This window comes from Tachypleus tridentatus, chromosome 7 (genome assembly GCF_004210375.1).
Source record: "Tachypleus tridentatus isolate NWPU-2018 chromosome 7, ASM421037v1, whole genome shotgun sequence".
Lineage (NCBI taxonomy): Eukaryota > Metazoa > Arthropoda > Merostomata > Xiphosura > Limulidae > Tachypleus > Tachypleus tridentatus.
In genome coordinates this window covers 186,019,000-186,046,280 of record NC_134831.1, presented here as the reverse complement: position 1 = coordinate 186,046,280, position 27,281 = coordinate 186,019,000, and the positions used below count along the sequence as shown (strand labels likewise).

The following is a 27,281-nucleotide window of genomic DNA, read 5'->3' as shown; positions in this document are numbered from 1 at the left end:
CCATATTTTAATAATATGTAAGTTTTAATTTTACAATGCAATATTTAAAAATCCTTAATTCCCTTCAGTGTGACACAGGTAACACATTTTCTTCATGTCGTCATCCTTGTTTTTTCTACCACACATTAATTCCTTTCAGTGTGACACAGGTAACACATTTTCTCTCAGCATGTCATAATTTTTGTTTTTTCTACCACACGTTAATTCCCTTCATCCTTTTCTCCATGTTTTTGTTTTTCTACCACACATTGATTCCTTTCAGTGTGACACAGGTAACATTTTCTCTCAGCATGTCATCATCCTTGTTTTTCTACCACATATTGATTCCCTTAAGTGGGACACAGGTAACACATTTTCTCCATGTCATCATCCTTGTTTTTCTACCACACATTAATTCCCTTCAGTGTGACACAGGTAACACATTTTCTCCATGTCGTCATCCTTGTTTTTTCTACCACACATTGAAAAAGTAGAAATTAAATGTAAATTACTCTCTATAAAGTTTTCATTGCTCAGACAAACCATATTTCTTTATAGTCTTCAATTGTTTTGGTGACAGATCTATTGAATAGAAAATCACACACACACTTGTCACATCCTCTTTTTTATAATTCGTTAATAGTTCTCATTTAATTATATGTTACCTATAACCAATAGAAATTTGAGGTTTTTATCTATCAAATGACATATCATATAAAATTACATTATCAATGTTTAAATGTCAGTTTTACTCAGAGCACTACCATCATTCATAGCTTAGATGAATTTGTAACAACTCTTGTCACAGAGTTATATGCTTATGATATCTACCTTTGAAAGTATATACCTTATATTTCCACTGGAATATCTGTATTGTTACCAGTAATAGCATTATTCTAAGCTTGAGGAGTTAAAAAGAGTGCCAATAAACATCACCATATGTACGGTGACCTGTTCTTGTTTATTTGTTTCTTATTTAATACTGAGTAACTTACACATTTCATTCTGGGTGATATAGAGGAGCTTGGATTACTGTCTAGTATTGAAATGCTTCCCCTAGGCTTAGGTTTAGGCCAATGAGCAATGTAACCTTTGGCCCAAAAGATGCAGGGTAAAATTTTGAAACTTATTTTGGGGAAAAAAATAGCATCTTTGATGCCAGGAAATACAGTAAGTAAAATAACTAATAATAAGAAGAATGTTTCACGAGGCACATATACAAGCTGCTTGTGCTAGATGTGGTAGCTTGTGGGTAATGTAATTTAACAGCATAATGTGAGCTGCACATGCCCTGGTACTTTTAATTTATAATGGCATTAACAGTAGTTAGACACAATTCAAAGGGCAATAAAACAGTAATATTTAATTATAAATACATGTATACTGTTACAAACATAGAGCCACTTAGGATAAATGAATGTAGTTTCATGTTACAATTTGAAGTATTTTTTAGAAAGAAAAAAAAGTCTTGTTTTGGTTTTATTGTAACATGGTTGATCAAATTGAACAAAGTTGTTAGGAGTTAGGATAGAGAAAATAACAGATAGAATATAAACTTTTACTGAAAACAAAAATCTGAAATGTATTTAGGAGGTTTTAGGGATTACACAAAGAAAATTAGAGATTTTTGAGATGAGAAAAAGTGTTTTAAATTTTAACATGAAAAATTACTATTAGAAAAAACTCAACATATTCATGGACAAATTTTTATTTTATGTTATTAAAAATACTTCACTAAAAATATGATTTTTTCTATGGTATAGGCTTATTATATTAACTGAAAGACTGCCAACTTTTGTGAAGATATACACACTATATTGAAAGTTTGAAGTATTAAATCAAAAAATACTTTAAACAAGAGCAATGAAGTCATGTGGTCAGTCATGTAGACCTAGCCCGCATTGAGTGAGTTAATTAAACTTTGAATGTAACACAATGACTTGCATTGAAAAATGTTTAAAAGAATACTGACTGTGAGAGAATTAATATAAAACCAGTTAATAGCCATTAAACAAGAAACACTTTTAATTTAACTTATACCTCCCCCTGGTGACTCAACATTAAATCTGTAGGCTTACAACATTGAAAACCAGGTTTCAACAACCATGGTCAGAAGAGCACAGATAGCTTCTTGTTCAACTTTGTGCTTAAGAACAATCAAACCAGAACTCATAAAATTTAACTGATGTTTGTTTCATTACAGTTTTGTATTATGTAACCTTGAGTATCATTCGAAGGATGTGTGTGATGTTTGTAGTGCACAAATGAACACATTCATTGTCAGGTGGACAATGACAACAGTGCTCTATAATTATAAATATTTTTGTGTATAGCAAATTACTTCAATGCAGTTTAAAAGCCATTATTTGAAAATTTGTTCTCTGTTTGTTTAAATCCATTATATATTCAAATGTTTAATCATTAAGATTAGCACTACACTTGTATAAGTTTTCACATAGATGTATTAAAGAACTAAAGCCAATGTTTAATAGTACAGATTAAATGTTTAAAATGAAGAACAGATAAGATACTGAGAGACGGAGAACAGTATAATGCACTCTACATGTTTCAACATCTCACTGTGTTGTCATCATCAGAGTGAACATCTCTATATAACTTTACAAATCATACAATCAAATTTATATAGTTTATCTCAAAACATTCTGTTCCATCTATTACTAATTAATAGAAAAGTTAAGATTTAAAAACTGAAGAATTATTGAAGAAGATCTGTAAGAGAACATCAGAATTAATCCAATAAATTCCATACAGTAGTAAAAGAAAAAAATTAAAAACTTTATATCATTAATACCTCAAGAAATCTAAGCTTTAGTTCTAAGTAACTTTATGTTACCTAGATTATATGCTTTACCTAAAGTTCATAAAATTGGTGAGAATTTACATTACAATCAGTACCATATTTTAAATTAGTAATGAAATAAAATTAATCTTAATTTATCTAAAATAACATTATGATTTTAGTTTCTGTTTCTGTAAAGTATCGTTAATTTTTTGACCCACAAAGTCCACATCAGCTTTTCAGTTTCTCCTTTGTCTTGTGCCATGTGAATGATGCATAGTATTCTCCCAACAAAGGAAGTTTTTCTTTCAGAGTCTTGATGCTTCCATTTATTTGCCGCCCTCATTATTTCGACAGACAGATTCCTCCAAAGCTTTAACCAGTCACAAATTACAGTTTCTTGTTTTTCAAGACAGTATCTTGTTTCCACGGCCAGCAGAATTAGCTAGACACAAGGACATCACCTCAGCTGTTATAACCAGTAAAGTTGGTAAGTACAATTCTCTCTTTAAGAAACAAAAGTTAATTAAAACTTGGGATTGTTAAGAAACATTACTTAAACAAATTCTCTTTAAAAATGTTATTTTATTGAGCTAATACAAGTGTATGTTACGAGTATCTGTATTTTCAGTGTTGGATAAATTAATAGAAAAGTATAAAAAGTGATTTGTTATAAATATTTTATCTTTGTGTCTTTTTTTACCCAGATTAATGATTTTTGGGGATGGTGCAATGACAAATTTGAAAATCAAAGAATGGTTGTTTTTTGTTTTGTTTTTTAATAATTAGCATTTTTGTTTCTTTCAGCCAGAGTTTTTCTTACAAACTTAACAGATCCTGTTGTTGTAACTTTGACTGCACCGCTTTACACAAATGATATCACACCAGTTTGGTGGAACCAGGATACTAATGGTAGGTGTACAGAAAATATAACACAAACATGATACAATAACTGTGAAACACACTAATCACAAGTGTACATATGATATTACCTAAGTATGATGATATGACAATATTGGTTGATACATGCAGGAACTTCTTCAAAAGAATTATTCAAGCTTTACATCACTCATGTATGGATCATTTTTTATTTTACTGGTACTGCAGTAACTACACAGTTAATGATAATGTATAAATTAGTGATCATTTCTGTTCTACATTACAATAACCTAGAAGAAAAAACATCATGGTGTTTTCTCTGCTTTGTAATCTTAACTTGATAAGCATTATTATTATAGGTGTAATAACATTTGCATCTGATATTTTTTTATTTATCTTAATTACATTATCATGACAACATTGACCCAGTGCAGTAATCCAGTAAAGGAAGAGCACATTTATATACCTTGAACACTAAAATAATAAGGTGCTCATATACAGTACTTTACAGAAATACACTAAGAAGTATTTTTTGCCTTGCATCAGTAATTTACCATTCATATTTAACTCTCTCACTATGGACTTAGTTCCAGGGGTGAACCACATAATTTTAAGTTTTAAGATATTTTTGGTAATGATTTACTCATACATTTTTTATTTTTGAATGTTGACTGTCCAATATGCACAGTAATATTGATTTTATGGCATTCATGCTTGGCAACTTTTAACTCTTTTTTCTTTTTTATGTCAAACATTTTATTACTGTAACTTGTTATTCAGATTCTTGTCAAGATACGAGCACTAAACCAAGGTTTCTTCTCATAGCAAGTCTTAACCAACAAAAAGTCGCAATTTTCCAACAGTCGTATTTTTTAGAAAGCAAGCTTGAATTGCAGTATATCCTGAAATATGTTATGTTTCTCAAACAATTTTAATCCAAATCAAAGACAATTTGTAAGTTTGATGCTTCATACAGTATTGTGAACTTGTGTGACAAGAATTGAAGGAATAGGTTTCACGTTATCTATATTTCAGAGTATACAGTATAGTAAGCTCTCTTTTTATATTGGGGATGTGTTCTTAAAAAAAGGTAACTTTAGGCAAAACAGCATAATCAGAAATTTATTTTCCCATTGAAATAATGGTATAAATATGTTATTGTGAGATGCTATTTGCCTATAATTTACAGAACAATATTAAACAAGTACCCAAACACATTGCTACATTGATGACTGAATAAATAAACAAATGTATAGAGCTGATTGTTTTGAATGCCTTTATTGTTGGCTGCTTTTCAGACATGCTTGAAGGGTTTCGAGTTCTAATAAACACAACTTGTCACAGTACCAAAGCTGTCATAAGACAACTCTTTCAGAGGACCTGATAAACACATGGATTTTAAGTCTTGGGGTTAAGTTACCTTTACTATTTATTTTAATTAGGCTCCATACTGAAGTGTCGTAAACTGCAAAGATATAAGCCAAGATAAATGGCTATTCCTTTGAATTTCATGTAACTTGTGTGATTTTCATATATATTAACTGAGTGGGTAACTAATAATGGTAGGTCACAGCTATATTTACAAGAGGATTTTTGAGCACACTTATTTATAGGATTTTGTTGTGTGGAGAATAATAAAAAAATGAGTTTATTGATGTAAACCTGCAGGCATTAATGTGATGAAAATTTTCATTCAAGAGGAATTTGCAAATCATAATATAATGTTTAGGAGCATCAAGGGATTTATTGGTCCATCAAAAGTGTCTAAACTAAATTACTATAATTTTTTTTAGAAATCTTAAAGCCAGCTCTTATTATTTATATAGTTGTTAAACCTTCTTTTAAACTCACTTAAATTTACTATCTCAACAGCATTTAAAAGGTAACCCATTCTAGATGCCAATCACCCTCTTAAAAGAATAAAACTGTCCTAGCTGAAGATATTTCCCACTGCAAAAAATTATATTTGTATCCCCTAATCCTATTATTTTTGTTATTAAATATGAAAAAAATGATGCATCAACTTCATAAGTTCTTTTTCTAGTCTTAAACATATCATCAATCAAATCCCCTGTAATTCTTTCTTTTTTCAAGATAAAAAAGTTTCAGATATCTTAGTGTCTCCTCATATGACAAACCCTCCATTCCAGGTGATGTTCTAATAACTCTCCTCTGAACCCTTTCGAACAGATTAGTGTCATTTCTAAGGTAACTTGCCCAAGACTGAACACATTGCTCCAATTGTGGCCTAACCAGTGACCTATTTAATGAAATTATAGCCTCTTCATTTAGACTTGTATTTAATATTTCTATAGATGCTACCTAAAATCCTATTTGCATTACTACTAGCAAAAACATACTTCTTAGATGGCTTAAAAGACTGACTAACTATTACACTAATATCCCTTTCTTTCATGACACTGTTAAAGTTATTCCCATGCAAGTTATAATATAAATTACAATAACCCACATGCATTATCTTGCATTTCTTATAGTTAAAACCTGTATACTATTTATTTGCCAAACTCACTAAATAATCTGAACTTTTTTGTGTATCAGCAGCTTCCTCACACAGCTAGCAACACCCAATATCTTAATATCATCAGCAAATCTAAATAATATGTTGAACATTCCTTCATCTATATCATTGATATAAATAAAGAGAAAAGATTCTAACTTGAGTTTTGAGGTACCCACTTCAGATATTAACCCTATTTGACTAAACTCAAGATACTTTTCTATTTAAAAAGCTAACTTATCTCCACACTCATAAAGATATGTTGAACCTTGTGAAATGCTTTCTGAAAATCCAGATACACCAAATCTACATCCTTATCTTCATCTAAATGAACAGTAACCTCTTCAAATAATTCCAAACCAAGTAAGGCAAAATTTTTCCTGAGTGAAACCATGTTGACTATCCAATAAAATTCTGAACTTTGTTAAATGACTTTGCAAAGTATCTTACATCAAACTAAACAACATTTTTCTAGCAATTGATGTAAGACTAATAGATCTATAATTATTAGGACAATTTTTATTACCTTCTTTAAAAAGAGGAGTGACCTACATTAGCTAACTTCTGGTCCTTTAGTATCTTCTCATTATTCAAGGACTTTTAAAGAAAAATGGTGGGAACCCAGCAAACACATTTATGTAGTAAATATGTATTAATAAAGTAGTGGTTTGGTAGTGACTATGAAACTATTACTTCAATGTGTGGACTACCAGAAATGTTGTTACTGTGTGGTGATGTTACATAATGGAACTACCAGTATACAATTAATGTGGTATATTAAAATATCAACATGGTACATTCCTGCAACCCTCCTGGCAACTAGATACTATCTTCCATTGCCTTCTATATCTTCTTAGTACTTATAGTGTGCTGTACCTTTCAACTGCACCTAGAATACTTTCAACAATGTCATTTGTAAAAGTAAATAAGAAGTAATATCATTAACACAGCATTAGAACAACAAATTATACATATCTGAATATCTATAATTCTAATATAGTCTCTACTCATCTGAATCAAACTGTGTTACTGTGAGAGTTGGTGTGGGTGTCCCAGGAAACTTCAAAATAGCTGTAAATATAAAACATTAATTTATTTTGATGGACCAATACAACTCTCAATAAAATTGCAAGTTAAAAAGTCAGATATGTATTTTTGTCTTCCTGTCAAGGACTTTAATTTTATCACGTTGAAACAATGTTGGTCAGATTAATTATCATAAATACCTGCTATACCTTGTTTTATGCTAAAAATGAATATTTTGTTTCATGTAATAAGAAGCTCAGACAAATCTGGTATATAACTTAGCAGTAATGTCATTGTATTCTTTATTTTACTCTTGTTTTGAATGCATTTCAAATTTAGCTATATTATATTTTGTACATTTTAATTGATGTATACATTAGTTAACAATTTTGATCAATACTAGTGCATCACTTTATTTGTCAACATGTTTACCGGTAACAAGTATCCACCACAATGTATACTAAGTTTATGCCATCTGTAACTCAACCTCAGCATTGTGGCATTTGGGGTGAATTTGTCTTTATATTGTCTTTTTATATTTCTATTGAATTATTATTCCAATTTACAATATTTTATCACTTTATGCTCACACTAAAGTAATTAACTTTATCTATAATTTTATAGAAGTGACAAATAACTAGACCTTATTTGATATTTATGTAATACTGATATTAACAGTAACAACAGAATGCATTTATTCTGGATCCACAGGTTTAAATTCAGTTTATAAGTAGGTTATAAATTAGGCTAAAGTGAAGTAAACAAGATAATCTTTGAAATACAAAGAGACACTTAACTAGTCTTTAGATTGTATTTGTTTGATAAAACAATGTATTTAACTTGTCTTTTGATTTACCAGTAAGACAAATTATAGCTAATCCTAAAAGTACTCTTACACATTCTATACCCAATCTATCAATGTAATAATGATTACACCATTAAACTCTAATATAAAACTTAAATCAACTTAAATTATTTATCAATTTTACCTTATCTGGTTACTCTTTTGTTATTTAACCCAAGTCACATTAAAAATTTTACAATGGTGTAATAGCTTATCCTTCCACTGTCTTCTATTTTTCATACCACTTTCATTATGTAAAAGAAAATCTGTTGCTTGACATTCAGCATTACAAATTGTCTGTGTGCATCAAGTAGCTTGAATATTTGCTTTAAGAATGGAAAGTTGAATCAAATAGCTTGTTCATTCACCTTTGTATCGTTGTAGTAACAGTGCAGTGTATTTTGTTTACTATAACATGATGAATAAATCATTGGTTCATGAATTGTGTAAGTTTGCTTATAGTCCACCCTGTATTAGGTTAAATAGGCTTTGGTTAGTATGTAAGAATGTGCAGATTTTCTGGCTAAATGGTAGGATCAGTTTAAAGGGGGAAGAGAGCTTTTTGGAATGAATTGTTTACATTTAATTAATGTAGGGGCTTGCTTGTTTGCAAGAGCTATTAAATCAGCTATAATAGAAGTCCTAAACTAGGATTAGACAGTGGTGAGGGCCAAGATAAACTAAATGCAAGTGACTTAGATTTAGAAGAACATTTAGTGGAAGAAGTGAAATGGTTTTAAGGTTAGCTTGATTGTTACTCTTCTAATGTTAACAGTATAAAACATAAAATGGATGACTTTAGACTGCTAGTAGAAATGATGGATTTTGATAAGATGGGAATGACTGATACATAGTTAAACATAGATGATTTTGACAACAGAAGTTTCTTTGTAATACAAGGTTAGAGGTTATTTAAGAGGGATAGAGTATTAAAGAGAGGTGGAAGAAGGGCTTTGTATGTAAAATGTGAGTTACATCTGTTGAAGTTGATATCAAAGATATTATGAAGGATATTGAATCTATTTGAGTTTCTATTAGTGAATAAATAAAAAGTAAAATGATTTTAGTGGCAAGTTGTTACAGACTATCAGATAATGCTGTTGAAATTAATGAGAAACTTTACTGTGTGATTAAGATTTCAGCTGTTAACAAGATGATAAGTGTGGGTGACTTTTATTTTCAAACTGTGAGGGAGAAAGGTTTTTCGAAACTGTTAACCAGTTAGAAACAATGCTATTTTAGATTTATTGTTAACATCTAATATAGAAATGGTTGAGAAGGTGGAAATTAGGAAACATTTGGTGACTAGTGCTCATTGCTTTATTAGGTTCAATGTTTTGCTGCAGTGTTTTGATAAAGAATAATGTTATTTTGATTACAAATTTTTAAAAAGTAATTTTAAAGGAATGTAACAAGATTATCTTTTGTTCATTGGGCAGTAAAGTATTTAGAAACACTGATCAAATGTGGAAAATTTTTAAATATTCAAACTAGACCTATTTCTTATAGAAAAAGGGTGGCAACACATAAAAAACCAGGTTGGTTCAAGAAATTTATTAAAATTAAAGAAAAACATCATAAATTTAAGTAATTTAAATTTAATGGTATGATGGGAAATTTAGAAGATTATAGAAGTTCCAGGAATTTGGTGAAACATGATATTACGACATTAGAAAGGTTGTGTGAAAAAAGCACTGGCTGAAAATGTAAAAATTAACAGTAAGGATTTCTTAAAATACATTAAGTGTAGATAAAATGTTAGAGGTAATAAAGGAAAGCTTGCATCTGTTAAAGATTGGATATGTGAGCCACTTTCTACTATTTTTGTAAGTCCTTGAATAGTGGGCAGGTACCAAAGGATTTAGAAGTTAACTAATATAAAATTTTGCCCAGTTATTATAGACCTGTTAGTCTTACATCAGTTGTGTGAAGCCCCTCAGTGGCATAGCAGCATGTCTGTGGACTAGCACTGCTTGAAACTGTGTTTTGATACCCGTGTTGGGCAAAGCACAGATAGCCCATTGTGCAGCTTTGTACTTAATTTCAAAACAAAAAAACAAACAGTAGTGTGAAAAATTTTAAAAAGTCTAATAAAAGATGAGTTGCAAAGTTATTTAATAAAATTTAGAATTTAATTGGTCAGTCATCATGGTTTCACTAAGGGAAAGTCAGGCCTCACAAATCTTTTGACATTTTTTGAAAAGGTTACTACATATGTAGATGAAGGTAAAGGTGTTGATTTGGTGTATCTGGATTTTCAGAAAGCATCTGACAAGGTGCCACCAAAAAAGGCATGTGGGTGTGTAGGATAAGTTAGCAAATTGGATAGAAGAGTGGCTGGATGGAAAAAAGCAGAGGGTTGTTACAAATGGAGTTCAGTCAAACTGGATTAATGTCATAAGTCAGATTCCTCAGGGCTCAGTCTTAGGACCTTTGCTCATTTTAATACACATCAATGATGGGGATGAAGGAATAGTTAATAAATTACTTGCATTTGCAAATGATATGAAAGTCTTGGGTGTGTTGCTAGCTATGAAGAGGATGCTGCTGATTTTTAAAAGGATTTAGATCATTTAGTGAGTTGTGCAAACAAATGGCAACTGGATTATAATTATAGTGCAAGATAATGTAAGTGAATTATTATAGTTTGAATTATAAGTATAATTTGAGTAGGATTAACCTTAACAGTGTCATAAATGAAAGAGATCTTGGTGTAATAGTTGTTTGGTATTTTTAAACTATCCAAGCAGTGTGTATTGCTAGTAGTTAGACAAATAGGATTTTTGGTTATAACTGCAGAAATACTGAATAAAAGCCTAAAGGAATTGTATGTTCATTGAATGAGTCACAGGTTAGGCCACATTTGGAGTTTTGTATTCAGCAGTGGAATATTTAGGTAGGGACTAGAGGGGGCTCAGCACCAGGGCTCATGGTCTTAATGGGGGCCCATTGATAATTTTATTCTGTGTAAAACTACATGGGACGTAGGGCCATAAAAAATTATTAATCTCTGGGCCCACACCACCTTAAATCCACTACTAGTATTCAGTTTTGGAATTAGGTCCTTACCTTGAAAAGGGCATCATAGCTTGGTCTGTAATGTCTATTTTGTAGATCTTAAACCACACAATAAACTGCTCACAGTTAACATTCAAGTAGAACTGTATAATCATAAGCGTAACAGCCTATAAATTAAAAAAAATTAATAGAATACAGAAACACCAAAAATTATGAATATTGTTGTATGGGATGCAGGTTGAGAGAGTATTGAATATAAAATAATATAATGATTCAGAAGTGGTGAATTTAATATAATATGGAGATTGAAATTTAATAAATATTTAGGAATGTGCAAGTTAAAACAATAATAAAGACTTGGAATATGTAGCATTAAAGATTACTGAATGATCATCTGTTTGTTGTTAATCACAAAGCTACACAGTAGATTATCTGTGCAATGTCTACTGAGCATATCAGAACCTGATTTCTTATATCATAATCCTTCCTAATCACTGCTGGGCCACTAGATGACCAATTGTATTGAATGATTAATAAACGTAGAAAGAATGTCATATGTAATATAATAAGCAAAATTAATAAATAGTAACTGGACACAAAAATTTCGACATAATATAAAGATAAAAGATTTTTATTGCAATGATGTTTTTGATTCAGTTAACTTTCTTTTATGCTATTTCAGATATTTACTTTCATTAATATGTAAAGCACAAAAGAGATCATGAAAATTTTCAGCAACAATTATATTTTACTAATAATTTGTGAAAAAAGTAGGTTGTATCTTGTTTTTAAAACAATATTCATGAAATCTGTATCTTACTTACAGGAGGCCATGGAGATTGGTCACATGAAGGTTGTACAATCCAGAACATTCATGAAAATCAGGTGACATTTTCTTGTCATCGATTAGGAACTTTTGGACTCCTGCAAGTAAGAAACCAATTTATACTGCTTTCAGTGATCGCTAATTCATATTCAGAATAGGTTTCTTTAACACACTCGGCATGGACTTCATCAGTTTGATAGACCATGTGACCTCTTTGGTCACATATAAAGACTTGTTTAAAGTCTTTATAGCTATTTTACTCCAAACATTCAATACAATAGATTAGCACAAACCAGAAAACTAAAAAACCTTACAAAAAGAGACATTAATTCCATTAAAAACCTAAAACAAGACATAAACAATAAAGTTCTAAAAGCAGATGAAGGAAACCCTATAGTCATAATGAACACAATGAATACATCCAAAAAATGAAGAACATCCTATCAGACACAGACAAATTTAAACCAATACAGACAAATCCAACAAAGACACACGAAACACAACAAAACAAAATACTACTAAAAATGAAAATATCCAACACAATTTCAGAATACTTCATTTCTACCTATGCAAGACTGAAGTATGTACACCACAAATATACAGCATCTTCAAACCTCATAAACCAGGTTGTCCACTGCAACCAATAATGTCCACATTGAATCGTATAATTACAATCTTGATAAATACATAGCACGGGCATTCTCCAAATATGTAACATCAGCTAGCTCATTCAAAGACTCTTTTAATTTCAAATTTAACCTTAATCAACTTAATCAGAAAGCCTTAATGGCCAGTTTTGATGTCACATCCCTCTTTACAGAAGTCCCAACAACTGAAGGCTGCAAGATAGCCTTATAACTCTATATCTGAAACCCTAACCCATCAATAGACATTTCCAGCAACCAATTAGCAACCTTCATAGAATTCACCACAATGAAGACAAACTTTATGTTCAACAACCTCAACTATATACAAACAAATGGTCTAAGCATGGGCAATCCAGTATCACCAGTTCTAGCCAATATTTTTATGTCACAAGTTGAAACACAAGCAATTAACACAGCATTACATCCACCACTATACTGGTACAGATACGTAGCCGACATGATTGTGTGATTCACATCTATAGAACACACACTTAATTTTTCAATCACATTAACTCTATACATCCCAATATTAACTTTACATATGAACAAGAAGAAAGCAATCAAATATCATTTCTTAACCTCAAAATTACAAGAACTGATACACAATTTATAACAAGAATCTACTGAAAAATCACCCTTACTGGATTATACATTCCTTGGACTCAGCACATGAAACAAAACAAAAACTCAACATACTAAGAAACCAAATAAACACAGCCATAAAACTATGCTCACAAGATAAAATTAACGACAAATTAGACAAAATAAAACAATACTTCATCAACATCAACAAGTTTCCTCCACAAACCATAGAAAACATTATATGCACACACCTAGACAAAAAGCAAAATCAACTAACAAAAGTAAATATACTCCAAGATTTAAAAAATCACAAAACCATATACGGCTGCATACCATATATTCCTGACATCAGCTGAAAAATAACCAACATTTGGAAAAACTTGTATCAAAATATGACATTCCAGTTAAAACCAAATTTATTCAAAAACCAGGCACAAAACTGAGATCTATACTATGTAAAAATTACACTGACAAACACCACACCAACATTATTTATAAAATACAATGTGATAACTGCCACAACTTCTATATTGGAGAAACAAGTAGAAAAATGAAAACTAGATTCAAAGAACACAAAAATTCACCTTCAAATGTTTTCGAACACTGCAAATCAAATAAACACAACAGAACCATACAAAACACCCAAATACTATATAAAGAAACAAACATAAACAAATGCAAAATTAAAGAAGTCTTACTTATACAACAACTCAAGCCCAAAATAAACCAATACAAAGGAACACTTTTATACCAATATTAATAAATATAATCAAACATGTAAGAACGCCTTCTACATTCCTACACTTAATTACACAACTGCCTTCAAATATGTAGTTAGCTATTGGTCAGTTACCTCTTTCTTTCTTTGTGAACCTGATGATGACCGAAGAAGGTCTAAACGTTGCTTGCTTCTCTACATAGAGCTTTCTCTTCCCATACCAGCCGTTTTTACATATATAATTTTCTCTACAAGTGGGTTTTCTCGTCATCACAGATTTCAAATTGTAACATGAAACTACATTTGTTTATTTTAAGTAGCTTTAAGCTAGGAACAGTGTACATTTATTTATAATTAAATTTTATTGTTTTATTGCACCTTGAACCATGTCTAACTAGCTAACTACTGTCCACATCATTATAAGTTTCAAATCATTCAGGGCATATGTTAGCTCATGTTATACATTATGTTAATCATGACTGACTACAAGCTGCTTACATGTGTGCCTCATAAAACATTTGTATTAGATTATTATTTAATTTACATATTATAATCTTAATTAACTAGGAAAGATCCCATATTTTTACATTTAATTACTTTTATAATAATTAATAAAAAGTAAGTGTGAAAAACAAGAAATAAAAAGTACTTATCCAAATATTCTTCTCTTGGTGTTGATGACACTTAAGCCTATTTTTTTATACTAATGGTAGTAATGTACTAAGTAATTTTTATCTACTTAAATAATGTACCAAAGAACACATAGTGGTAACATGCAAAAAACAGACAATTTTTGTAGCTTTCTAATTGTGCAAGAGCCATCAGAAGTTCATCCAAGCTAGCTTGTAATTTCTGTGGGAACTGATGTTGTACTAGAACACAGCAATACGTTGTTTGATAGGTGAAAACCTTGACTTTCTATTGTTTATATGTTATAATTAAACATAAGAGAGAACTTAACAAATCCTGAAAGAGAGGATGTAACAGGTGGGTTTGGCAAGAGGGGTGCACCTTTGTATTCAGTAGTTCTGTAACCAAACAAAATTGAAGACTCAAAACTTTGTCTGAAAGGTTTTGTTTAATGTTGTATTTTTTGAAGGGGTGGTGGATAAAATAGATAAGAGAAGATGACTAAGGCAGCTATGTTTCCTGTCACATTAGGGAAAATTCAGGATTTCTTTAAATATTGCCTTGCAGAATTAAGAACTTAAAACTTGTATGTTGTAAAAATATGGATTATCGGCTAAAGTTTTTATATTATACTAATTGGTATAACATAAACAAAAAGTAGAATTTAAAAAACTTTGAATGTAAGACACTAAAATTTTGTGTCATGTGCAATAAAGAATACCTGGGGTAAGGGAGTTTATTATACATGATTGTTTATGATTAAAACTGCCATTTGGCTTTAACTTGCCTATTATGAAAAGGAATGTTACAATCTAAGCACATGCATATTGGATCTTATTTCAGTGATCTTCTAGATGTAATTTTAAGTTTTGAGATGGCTTGACTAGGTAATGAAAAACTATTATAATTATATAACATTTCAACAAGATTTTTCATCATCATGTACCATCAAAACATCATATATTTAATTATAATAAAGTTTTTTTTGTTACCCAGTCAAGCAGTCTCAAAACTCTTCTTTACTTAAAAGTGGATTCCTCATTATAAAGTTTTAGATGTATTTATTAATACAAGCACTTGATGTTCTTGTGGTTAAGCTAACATAATTTCCTTCACATCAAGGACAAGTTTGTTGATCAATAACATAAGATTGTTTTACCAAGGAAACTTCATCCTTCACATTTTAAAGAGGAAGAAAACCTTAAATCAGGTTTAATTTTCCTTTTAGGCCATTTCTGTTCACTTTGTAAGTTCAATTGAGAACAGCAGAACATTGTGGTATCACACATACAAAAAAACATTCCTTAACAAAACTCAAATGTTTTACGTTCAGCTTAAAAGAAAAGTTATTTTTATCTTATAAGTTTCATGAAATAAAATACAAGCAGTACTTTTTTTTATCATAAAAATGTGAAAGTTACTTTGAAATTAATCACCTACAACAAATCAATTTATATGGTGATAGTTGTTTAAAAATATAAGTAACAAACGCATTTTGTAAGTAATAGTTTTAAGTTTAGCAAAATATTATTCCAACTAAAGTTTTGTTTTCCAGTTATAAAATAAGTGTCTATTATTCTTTAAATATTTTAAAACTTTTTACTCTCTGTTTTTTTATAATATCAGATGTGGATTAAGGCTAAAATAATGAAAACTAGATAAAGCTAATCTCAGTACAAATATGATGGAATATAGTCCTTTTCTGACCATATCAGAGTATCTTTTAGTAGTTGTCAAGTAAAATAAACTGACTTATGTTTGAGAAGGAATTAAAAACTTTAAATTTATATCATTTAGCTATATTTAGCTGATATTATAAAGAGTATTAAATTTCAGCTTCCAGAGGGTGCATACTTTGATTACTACACAATTATTGGTTGAAAAATCTGTATAATTCGTTATGCCACTTTTATAAATATTTGGTGTTTATCAGAAGAGGTGGATAAATTTAGTGATACTGGTTTGACACCTCACATCATAGTTAAGTCTGTGATTTGTGAGTTATATTTAATTATTTATTGTGTGGTTTCAGTTACTGTTCGTCTTTATTTTAAGGCTTTTTTATTTCTGAAGCACCCTTGAAATATGCTGCTGCTGCTGTTGTTTTTTATACTCGGAGTGGGATTCTTTGTTTGTGTTACAGGACCTGGATGCTCTATTTCTGGAATACAGTCAACAACATGTGCAGTACAGACTTAGTCACCCAACCATCTACTTGGGTTCCTTAATCACTGTCTCTTGCCTCATTGTATCTATAGCTGTGTACATTAGCTGTTTCAGGTATAGTTCCTTTTAATAATAAGTATTTTGTATTCTTTGTTTATTCCAGTGTTGTAGGGCATACTGTTTATAATAAAGTTATTAACTGCTAACAATTGTCAGTAAATTTCCACTTTTCCTATTTTATTTCATTAAAAATGTTGTTGATGTGTTTATATTAAAAGTTTGAATTTACAGTTTTGATAGACTTATTGTTAGCTCACTGTTAATTTTCTCTGAATGTGTGGAACAGAAAATGCTTAAGACTGACATATTGAAAAGTCAGTTTTTAATTCTGCAGACATTATGTTTATTAAAAAAAGTGGTGGAAATTATTCCTAGTAAAAACAAAAAATTACTATATTATAAGGTTCTACCATCAAATATTAACAATGTGGATTATTTGACTTTTTTAACTGTTTCTTTCACATTTTATACTTAGTAGACTACATGCGTAATAAACACTAGTTGTAGCAATTATCAAGCAAAAACTTCTTCAACTGTCAAGAAACATAAAAGCAAGAATGATTTTTTTTTTCAGTTTAACATTTCAGTAAACACAGTTTTCAACTGTGAGTTGTGAAGAAGGCACTAAGTGTACACTTTTGTCATTAAAAAACCAGGTTTAATTAGTTATCTTGTTGGGATAAACCAAAGTTAGTCTTAGCTGAATTTGAGATTAATAGTTAAACTGAAATCATTATTACAAGTCCTTATTAAATTTAGGCCTATTAAATACTTTACCTTGGATTTTTCCTTAAATCTTGTATTTTTCAAATATTTCCAGCAAGATTTGTATGCCAAAGAAGAACAAACATTCACTTCTAAACACCTGGCTAGCACTTGTTCTTTTGTGTTGTTTGTTTGCCCTTGGAGTGAAGCAGGTAGATATTCCCCTGGTGTGTCAAGCAATTGGTCTCTTACTGCATTATTTAACCTTGTGTGTGTTACTGTGGATGGTCATATCTGTCAGGTAGGAGAAACTAAATGTGTTTTGTTTGTACTTTTAAAATCTATTTTACTATATATTGATAAGTCAACAAAACATGGCATATTCATCACTTCTTATGTGCTGGTTATGTATTATTAGAACAAAGACTAATAATATGCAAAAAGTAAACAGTTTTCCCTAACTCTCACAATTATTCTGGCTTTCTAACTATGCAACAAGAGCCATTACAGATTCATCCAAGCTAGTTGTTACCTTTTCTGTGGGAATGAAGTTTGTACTAAGAGTGAAATGGATAATCCTTTGTTCATTGCATTATTTGAATGATTCCATCAGCTTCTTTCTGAACTATGCAATTTCTGCATAGGTTGGATGAGTGTTTAGGACCATTATCTTAGTGGTAGTAGAATCATTTACCAATAATATGCAAACCACTGGGTATATCATGATGGTTGAGTATCTGATGGTCTTTGCACTGGTCCATTATTCCAAAATATAAGAATTATAAACTTAGCAGCTTAACATAACACAAGTTCAGTAAAGTAAAATGTCTAGAATTATATTAACCCTATATAACAAGTACCTCACAATCACGTATTTGCTTAGTTCTGTGAAAAACAGTTAAGTGTTTTCCCCTGTGATTTTTTTTTCCACTCTGCAAAAAGTACTTCAGTGAGTACAACAACAAAAGATGGTAAAAAAAAATCATAAGGTTAAAAGTTAGTCTTAGTGGCTGGAACTGTAACTTGGAATTTTATTTTTGGCCATTACTGCAGTCAGTGAAGAGATAAAAATGAATTATTCATTTATCTCAAATTGTTCAACTTTTTATTTCCTTGTACACTGACAATTTTGCTACAGTTGGGGTTATAGTAGAGAAAATGAGAGAAAACATATAGAGATTTAATAAAAAAACCACTTAGGTAGATGTATACTGTTTAAAGCTACTTAGGATAAACAGTGTAGTTTCATGTTACAAGTTAAAGATATTCCAGAAAAGACAAAAAAAAAGGGTAATTTAGATTTGTGGTTACGAGGTCCGTAACTGTACAAGAAAAGGTTTAGTTCGCCATATGATTTGGAGAGACCAAGTCAGTGGCACAGCATAATTACAGACACCAGGGTGGGGCTATGTTACGAACATTATGTATTGCATACCTGTCACAAAATCACGGAACTAAAGACCAGGATAATGGATGCAATCACCACTGTATCTGTTGTGACTGTTACAGAGAATGCAGACTGAAATATTGGTTAGACATACTGAGAGCCACTAATGGCACTCTAGATCACACATTACCAAAAGAAATCTGACGTTTTCAGTTTGAGACCAATTTCCAAATTGCTGAACTGGTTTATTTTTACTTATATCACTTTTAGTTATCTCCAAATTTGTAAAATATTTGGATTATGTTGCCTGCTCAATATCATATACTGAACTTAACTCATTTCAAACAGTAGTGTTAGTAATTAGAATTAGGTATGTAAGGGTATTGTTGTGTAAATATAACTCAATAAATCAAGCCCATTGAATGTGCAGTTATATATTAACATTTATGTATTTTTGTATCATAATATTTGCTTGTTATTATTATTTGATTAAACTGATAAATATATTACAAAGTTAAAACAAATTACATCATAAAAAACTGGTGCTATAAACCCAGGTGTTTTTGAAAGTAGATGAATTATAAATTCAGCTCTGAAGACAGAAGGATGTCTTGTGAGTTATAGTTTCTCATTATTATTATATTGTGATATATCTACTTTTATGCCCTACATATTTTCTGTGCAGTAGAAAGTGAAAGTTAGAATCATAAAATCTTTAGCTATTTAAGGATCGCTCTTCCTTGAACTAAAAGTGTTAGTTTTACTGATGCTAGAATAATATGTATTATTTTGGTACTTTTATGAGAACACCAGAAGTAATAAAGTAATAATAGTTATCATACATGTTTTAAATGTATTTTTTCTTTTACTTTATTGCAAACATTAGATGTAAACACATACAAAAGAAATACCTAATTATCTTTAGAAAATTCTAAATAGTATTTTCAGAAATGGGGCTTATGAAGTTGTAAAAGAGTTTTATGGTTATGATTTAACAGTAATGATAAGTTTCTTGTATTTTGCCCAGCAACCTTTATAAGAAATTAACAAAGAGTGAGCCACCTCAGCCCCCACCCGATGAACCGCTGCCAGATCATCCACTCCCTCCAAAACCTATGCTTAGATTTTACCTGGTTGGATGGGGTGTAGCTACAATTGTATGTGGAATCTCAGCAGCTGTACATCTGGAAAACTATGGAGGACATTCCTAGTAAGTAACTAAAACTATTGTAAATGTTTCCAAACAGATATCGACCAACACATAAGAAGAAAAAAATGCTAAAAAAAAGTGTATCTTATATAAAGCAATCCACCCAGTATGATGCTGAGTTATCTACTCGTATTAAAAGGAAATTATATAAAACCTATTTAACTTATAGTAGTTGTAATACTTTCAAAAGTAATAAAAATTAACTTTTTCCATACGTAACCAGTTTGCTTAGATAACAGTTCAGTCTGTTTTAATGATTAAAGTAATTTAATTCCTGTTTTGTATATCAATATATATACATATTGGTAAAAATAGAAACTTGGATGTCTCTGTATGAAATCATATTGTTCTTGTAAACTAGTAAGACTTTATGAAAGGTAACAAGCATTTTGTACACAAAGAATGATATTATTGTAATTAAATATTTGTACTAAAAATTGTAGTTTATTTATTGTACTTATTAGCACTAAAGGCTCTGAATAGTTTGAGTGCAAGGTGATTTTTGTGCCAAGTATAAAAATGCTATTTTTTTATCTTAGAGCTTTCATATTTTACTTGCGTAATCTCTAGAACTTCCTAAATGAATATTAAAAATTCTAAAATAAATGTTTGTATCTTACATTTTCTCTGCCATATTACTAATTGTAGTTATTTTTGCCAACATATAATACAATAAAAGTTTTAAAATTAAAACATAAAAACAAACGTTCTTATTTTTTAATTTTATGTCAGATAATCTTAAAGGATTTTTTTAGTATATTCATAACTGTACATCTTTACTTTAACACATATATATTATTTTGAATGTTTAATTTTCTTTTCCTATCCTTTAACGTTTGTCATTTACCTTGAATCATGTCAGTGGGTGCCTGTAGACAATATTATGAAACCATCAGCAGAGATACTTTCACCAAGACATGCTTGTACTTGCTTTCTACTTCAAGCTTACCAAACTGAGGCATAGTTAAGGTTATGTTAAAAAAATTATTAAACCTTTCAAATATGCATTTCAGAACATAAATAATGCATAATTAACTAAAATATAAAAGTGAAACCTAAATACAGTTTAACTGTATATGTATAACTAATATATCTTTTAGTGAGAAACAATGCTAAAAGTGATTGGATGTACTTGATAATGAACACTGTGTGTCGATTTCGAAATAACCATTGGAAGATTGTAGTTTAAAATTAGCTTTTTCTATTGGTTATGAACACGTATGTCAAACAAGTATGCATCTCGTAAATCTCAAGTCTTAAATACAGAAGATGGGCATAGCTTCTATTAGGGGCTGGAGTAATTTATCTCCTCTTTCTAAGAATTTATTTTAAGAAATTTGAAATGAAGATGGCTAAACAGTGCAATAAGCTTAGTTTGTGTATTGACATCAGATGTAAAGTTTAAGTCTAGTTATATTCAAAATATGGAAACCAAAAATTAAGAATTGTTAATCCTGGTGCATCAAGTTACAACAAAACTGAAATATCAGTATTTTTTAAAGGTTTATTTTAAAATAATGGAGTTAATTAAAAGCTAGATAATATAAATCTTTGGGATTGTAACTTACATTATAACACTATGTAAAAACATTTTTACTTTTTCATGTTCTTGGGCAGGAAGTGTTATTTCTCAATTGCTTATGCCTAAATTAAATGGAAAAGATCTGTCTCTCTCTTCAAACTTTGCTTTCACGACCTGAGTAATGAAATTTTCAAATTTACCCATTTTCCAGAACATTCCACGTAGATTCAGTGCTGAGTAGCTGATAGATAATTTTCTCGAACTTACAAGAATTTTTAAGAACTTTCTAGAATGTTGTAAAACTTACAAGAATTTTCAAGAACCTTTCAGAACTTTAGTAATATATATACAGGGGCTCACCACTTTAGTTCTAGCTGCCTAAGTGAACACAAACCTATCTGATTTTATCAGAGATGGCATCAAGAAGCTGCAAGTAGAAGCGGCTTTATCACGTTTCCCTTCTACGTTCGCTCTTCTACGTAAAATATTTTCTCAACCCAAACGAGCCGTTTTTGCATATAAATTTCTCAACAAGTGGGTTTCTCGACATCACTAATTTGTCACAGCTCTTGAAAAGGAGTCTGCAGACTTCAAGTACCTTCAAGATTTCTTCCCTAAGCTGTCTGAGGAAAAAAAAGCTTGGGCAGCTTTGTTCAGGGCTACTTTGGAAATTACAAGGCAGAAAATTATGTAGAAATGGTTGAGGATCTGGTGAAGAACTATGGCAAAATGGGCTGCAGGATGTCCCTGAAAGTCCATATCCTTGATGCTCATCTTGATAAATTCAAGGAGAACATGGAAGCTTATTCAGAGGAGCAAGGCAAGAGCTTCCACCAAGATATACTGGACTATGAACGCTGCTATCAAGGAACGTATAATGAAAAAATAATGGAATACTATATTTGTGGGCTGATACATGAAAGTGATTTGCATTACAGTCGCAAATCTCAAAAAACTACTCACTTCTAAACATTTTTGTTCATTTTTGTATATCTTTATTATAAATACATGTAAATCTTGATTCATATGTTGTTTTATTCAGACCTTTTGTAAATGAAAATGTGCAAATTTGCCTGTTTTCTCATAGAAAGTAGGATAATTTCTAAATTTCGTTATCCAGGTAACAAAAGCAAAGTTTGAAGGTGATTAATGGCCATTTTTCTGTACTTTTACAACATAAGCAATTAAGATATAACACATACTATCCAGGAACAAAATTTGTGTTACATAGTGTAATCTTCATTTCGTTTGCACCTGCTAGTACAGCGGTATGTCTACAGATTTACAACGCAAAATTCAGGGGTTTGATTCCCCTCAGTGGGCTCAGCAGATAGCCCGATGTGGCTTTGCTATAAGTAAAACAAACAAACAAACATTTGCGCTTATTTGATAGTAAAGTTGTTTATTTAAATTTTAAACGTAAGACCTTGTGATATGCAGAAAAAGGTATGATCTGTCTTTAAAATAGTCATTTAAGAAAACTAGATTTTAAGTATTGGCAAAAATATGCTTTCATATGAACACCACTGAAAAATATTGTACTGCTGGGAAATACTGCAGAGAAAAAGTGTACAGATTGTGTTCTTCTTAAACAATTCACTAAATCAAAATGATTCTATGTATAGAGCTGAAGATTTTCATAAATTTTACTGATATAAACTGTAATGTTTTTATACAGTGAAAGTAATAATTTTTATTGGCAAAAAAATTTTTTTAAGAACTCCAGTTTCTCAGTACTACATTTAAAAATCACACCAATGAAGGTATAATAAAACTATAACATACCATCCAAGTGAAAATTGTGTTATTGTTATGAGGAGAGTGTTTTTATTTAAAACTTTTTTTCTGCAATAAACATTTCTTTGTTGCACATACTATAGGTATTTTTATAATTGTCTAAATCTTGAATATTCAAAATATGAAATATTTTATGGATTTTTTGTTTATGGTTTCACTAAATAAATGACACGGGAGTTTTGGTTATATATATAAATACTGACACATTTGCTATGCCCACTGTAATAAGATTTTTCTAATTATCAAAATAAGTTCATACTTTTATAATTATTTTTTTCTTTTAAAATGTTATTCATGATTGGTATTTTTGCAAGAGAATGTTTTGTTGTTATACATTTCCTTCCATAATTATTACATTTATGAGACAGTTTATGCATTAAATATAAAATTAAAATTTCAGTTATAAGGTTTATAGCATATGAATTATAAAAACATGTCTTAATTTTCTTTTTAGTTGTTTTCTGGCCTTCAGTCCAAGTATCGCAGCATTCTATGGCCCGACCTCAGTTTTACTATTCTTTCTCTGCGTGTTTCTTTTGCTTATTCGATGTGTACTGCAGAGTTCTGTGGACTCCTCTGGCCCTCTTTTGGATAACATTCCTATAGCCAGCAATGTGGATACAGATCTCACTCATAACAACATTGATTCCCAAGAGCAAGATTCACTAAAAACTGAAAAAGCATCCACTCTGGAGAGCACTGAAGATAATGAATTTTCATGTCACACACAGCTTCGAGCTCATTCAGTGATGCTTATTTTGTTTGTTTGTGCCTGGGCTTCAGGTGCTGTTACAGTTGGTAGATCTACAGCTGGACGTCTTCCAGCTGATGACTTAATTTTTGGTTTGTTGTACTGCCTCTTTAGTATCTTTCTTGGAATATTTGTTCTTGTGTTCTTCTGTTATTCTAGACAAGATGTACGTATGTGCATTTTTAAGTGGTTAAAGCTAAAGGAACCAGACAGTGATGAAACAGCAGCTCTGTCAGAAGTAGTACCTCCAGTCAATGGTCCTGATGCAGTTTCTAGTGAACCAGTTTTGCAGTCAACCAATAGCCTTCATTCTTCACACACTAGCAAGTCAAACAATCCAGTTATTAAACAAGGACCAGATCACAGCAAGCCACCATCAATTAACTTACTTTCATCTTACCCCAGTGCCACTGACCACTCCTTCAGTGGGGCTGAAATGTTCTATGATCCAAGACAAAGTGTAGTAGCAAAGAAATTTTTTGAAAAGAATCGTCGTCAACAACAGTTGCGATTGCTGAAAAAGAACAACTTGCAAAAAGAAGCAGCCACAAGAAATAGTGATAGTGGAAAAACAAATGACCCTTTTTACAACCAAAAGAGTGATTCAGAACAAACAAGTATGTTGGATGGAAGCAGTATTGTGTCTGGCATTCCTATAGCTTGCAAGATTTTACCAGACCTGTCAAAGTCTTCAGTTGCACAAGAGAACATGTGTTTGGGACAGCGAACGGAAGGCGAAGGTGCAGATTTGAAAGTTCCTTCCGATAAAAGGGGCAGTAGTCCAAAAAAATTGCCTGGATTTCTATTGGATGAAAATAAGGTGCACAACTGTTCACTTTGTAGCGACACTTCTCAGGACACGAGTTGTACAAATTACCCTGATATACAACATTATGCACCAGCTCCTTCACCCATGGGAATTCCTCCATGGTTGTCTGGACCACCAACTAACTCAAGAAAACCTAGATATATTGGTCATAAAAATAATTCTTGTGTAGACTGTTCAGATAGTAGCAGGGTGGCTCCATCTGTGTTTACCCATAGCTGCTGCTCTGAGCTAACTGAAAGTAGTTATCCACAAACTGTAGGTCATAAACCAAGATCTAGAGAGAGAAGCAGACAAAGAAGAAATCGACGTCAACGTAGCTGGGATGATCGATACAGAAGAGAAAGAGCAAAAAATCAGACTTGTAAAGAATGTTGTTCAATTCATTGCAATCAGTGTCTTCATGAGCAGTCCTATCCTATGGGAAACATGAGCAGGCAGCGTCACCGAGCAGGTAGCCGTACGTCTGAAAGGTCTCGGCAGTTGGATCATTTACAAGGAAGTCATCAGTTTACTCGCTCACAAAGTGCTTATGAACAGATGGCACGTCAGGTGCTGGATGACCTAGTGTCATCTTCAGGAGCAGATGAAGGTAGTGAAGGCTCAAGAGGAGGAAAGAAAGCAGAGACTTTTTTGTAGTTCAGTTTATGTTTTTTTATTTTGTTGTTTTTTTATATAAATATATTTTAGAAAAAATGGTGACATCAGTTTCATGGTGTGACTCCATTGAATGAGTTGTGGTCGTTGTATAGTTTTACAACTCTTTGTATATATATATATCATGCTTTTAGTGTTTAAGTCATTCATTCACTTGTTTTTTGGTGTGTTTTCTTACTGTATTTAACTTTAAACGATACTACAAAAAGCTTGTGTTATGTTAATATTGAAACACTTTTGTTCCTACCTCGTTTGTCTTGAAATGTAAAGGTAAGATATAGCACTTTATAGAATGGTTTACAATGAAATGTTTAAAACAAATTATTGAAATTTCTGTATAAAAAAAATATATAAAAGTCAACTGTTTTTGAAAAACTGTTGGTCAATCATGTTTTCATTTAATAGGTCTTAATGCTTACTGTCTGGCAAGGACACTGTTAACAAAATATTTAAATGATTATTATTTATTAATTTTACGTAATATTGAGGGAATTTATTTGGATATTTACATCTCAATAATTTTTATGTATCATGTTTCAAACGAGTATAATTAAATCAAAATAGAAGTGTTTATTAAACTGATGAAGATTACTGATATAAAATCATGTAAGACACAGTTACTTTAGTGTAAAAGGTAAACATTTATAAGCTTCAGTCCTTTCAAGAAACATTTGAATAATTTTAAGAGAGGAATGAAACTTTTTCTTTGAAAATTAACAATATAGTTCTAAACATTAAAATATGTAGAGTAAGGAGTTAACTTAGAGCAGAAAGTTTTATTTCTTTCAAAATTGCTATTTAACCACTAAACGCGTAATATCTAGAACATTTTGTCGGGAAAGTATGATATACACCCACTGAAAATTGTCAAGCACAAAAAATATTTATTGCAAGGAAAAGAAAAAAAATTAACTTGCTGAAACTATGTATATTTTTCAATCCACTACTATTTAATATTGTAAAAGTGGTTATTACAGTAGTGTACAGATTATTAAATCTCTTCTCTCCTATATACTAATCAATGATATAAATGCCTTAATAATCAAATACTTGAAAACAACAGCTGAGCATTTCTTGTGTGAGATGCCTTTGGTCCATTTAAAAAGAACACAGTATTTGGGTAATGCTGAAAAAGATTTGAATTTTCCAAATTAATAGTTACTTATGCACACACGAGTTAATTACAAAGTCGAAGACCTACACTAAGATTTAAGTGTAGCCGTCCCTAATTTTCTACTACTGGCTGAATAGGAAGAAACGAACCAGCATAGGGCTTTGTATAGGGTTTTATTTTAACTGAGTTTGTATGTTATTGTAATAAACTATCCACAGCTGAAAGTGTGAAACTTGATGAGTGGCACCACATCTTAAACTTCAGACTCATCAGTTCAACAACACCCCCACGTTAATAACAGGCCACCATAAGCCACATTTTAACTTGCTGTATTTACTAATTGAAATAAAAAAGCAGTATTGTAACATTAAATTAAAAATAAAGTTTATTAAAACAAAATATTCCAGATCAATATTACTTTTTTAACCTCTAAAAATTAGTGATTAGACGTAGTTATCAACCCATAAAATGTAATTGAATTTTGATAAAATAAATAAATTATGTAAGAAAATGTCAAACTTTAAATTACCATGTTGCACTATTTCTTTTGTAAATCTTTCATGGGAAATAACATACTTTATTCTGTAGTTGTGTAGGAAACATAAAAATGCACATCAGA

At 30.8% G+C, this 27,281-nt stretch overlaps 1 protein-coding gene across 5 annotated transcripts in view; it reads left to right on the top strand.

Annotated features, from left to right (window-relative positions):
• Remo (Remoulade) overlaps positions 1 to 25,923 on the top strand; it is a 104,142-nt gene extending 78,219 nt beyond the window's left edge. For all 5 annotated transcript variants that reach the window (XM_076516264.1, XM_076516267.1, XM_076516266.1 and 2 more), the window contains 7 exons: positions 3,092 to 3,269; positions 3,587 to 3,691; positions 11,891 to 11,994; positions 16,611 to 16,747; positions 17,514 to 17,699; positions 19,813 to 19,995; positions 23,769 to 25,923. In XM_076516264.1, the coding sequence (XP_076372379.1) occupies positions 3,092 to 3,269; positions 3,587 to 3,691; positions 11,891 to 11,994; positions 16,611 to 16,747; positions 17,514 to 17,699; positions 19,813 to 19,995; positions 23,769 to 25,530 (2,655 nt within the window). In that variant the 3' untranslated portion in view covers positions 25,531 to 25,923. The remainder of the gene's footprint in view (positions 1 to 3,091; positions 3,270 to 3,586; positions 3,692 to 11,890; positions 11,995 to 16,610; positions 16,748 to 17,513; positions 17,700 to 19,812; positions 19,996 to 23,768) is intronic.
• The last annotated feature ends 1,358 nt before the right edge of the window (positions 25,924 to 27,281 follow it).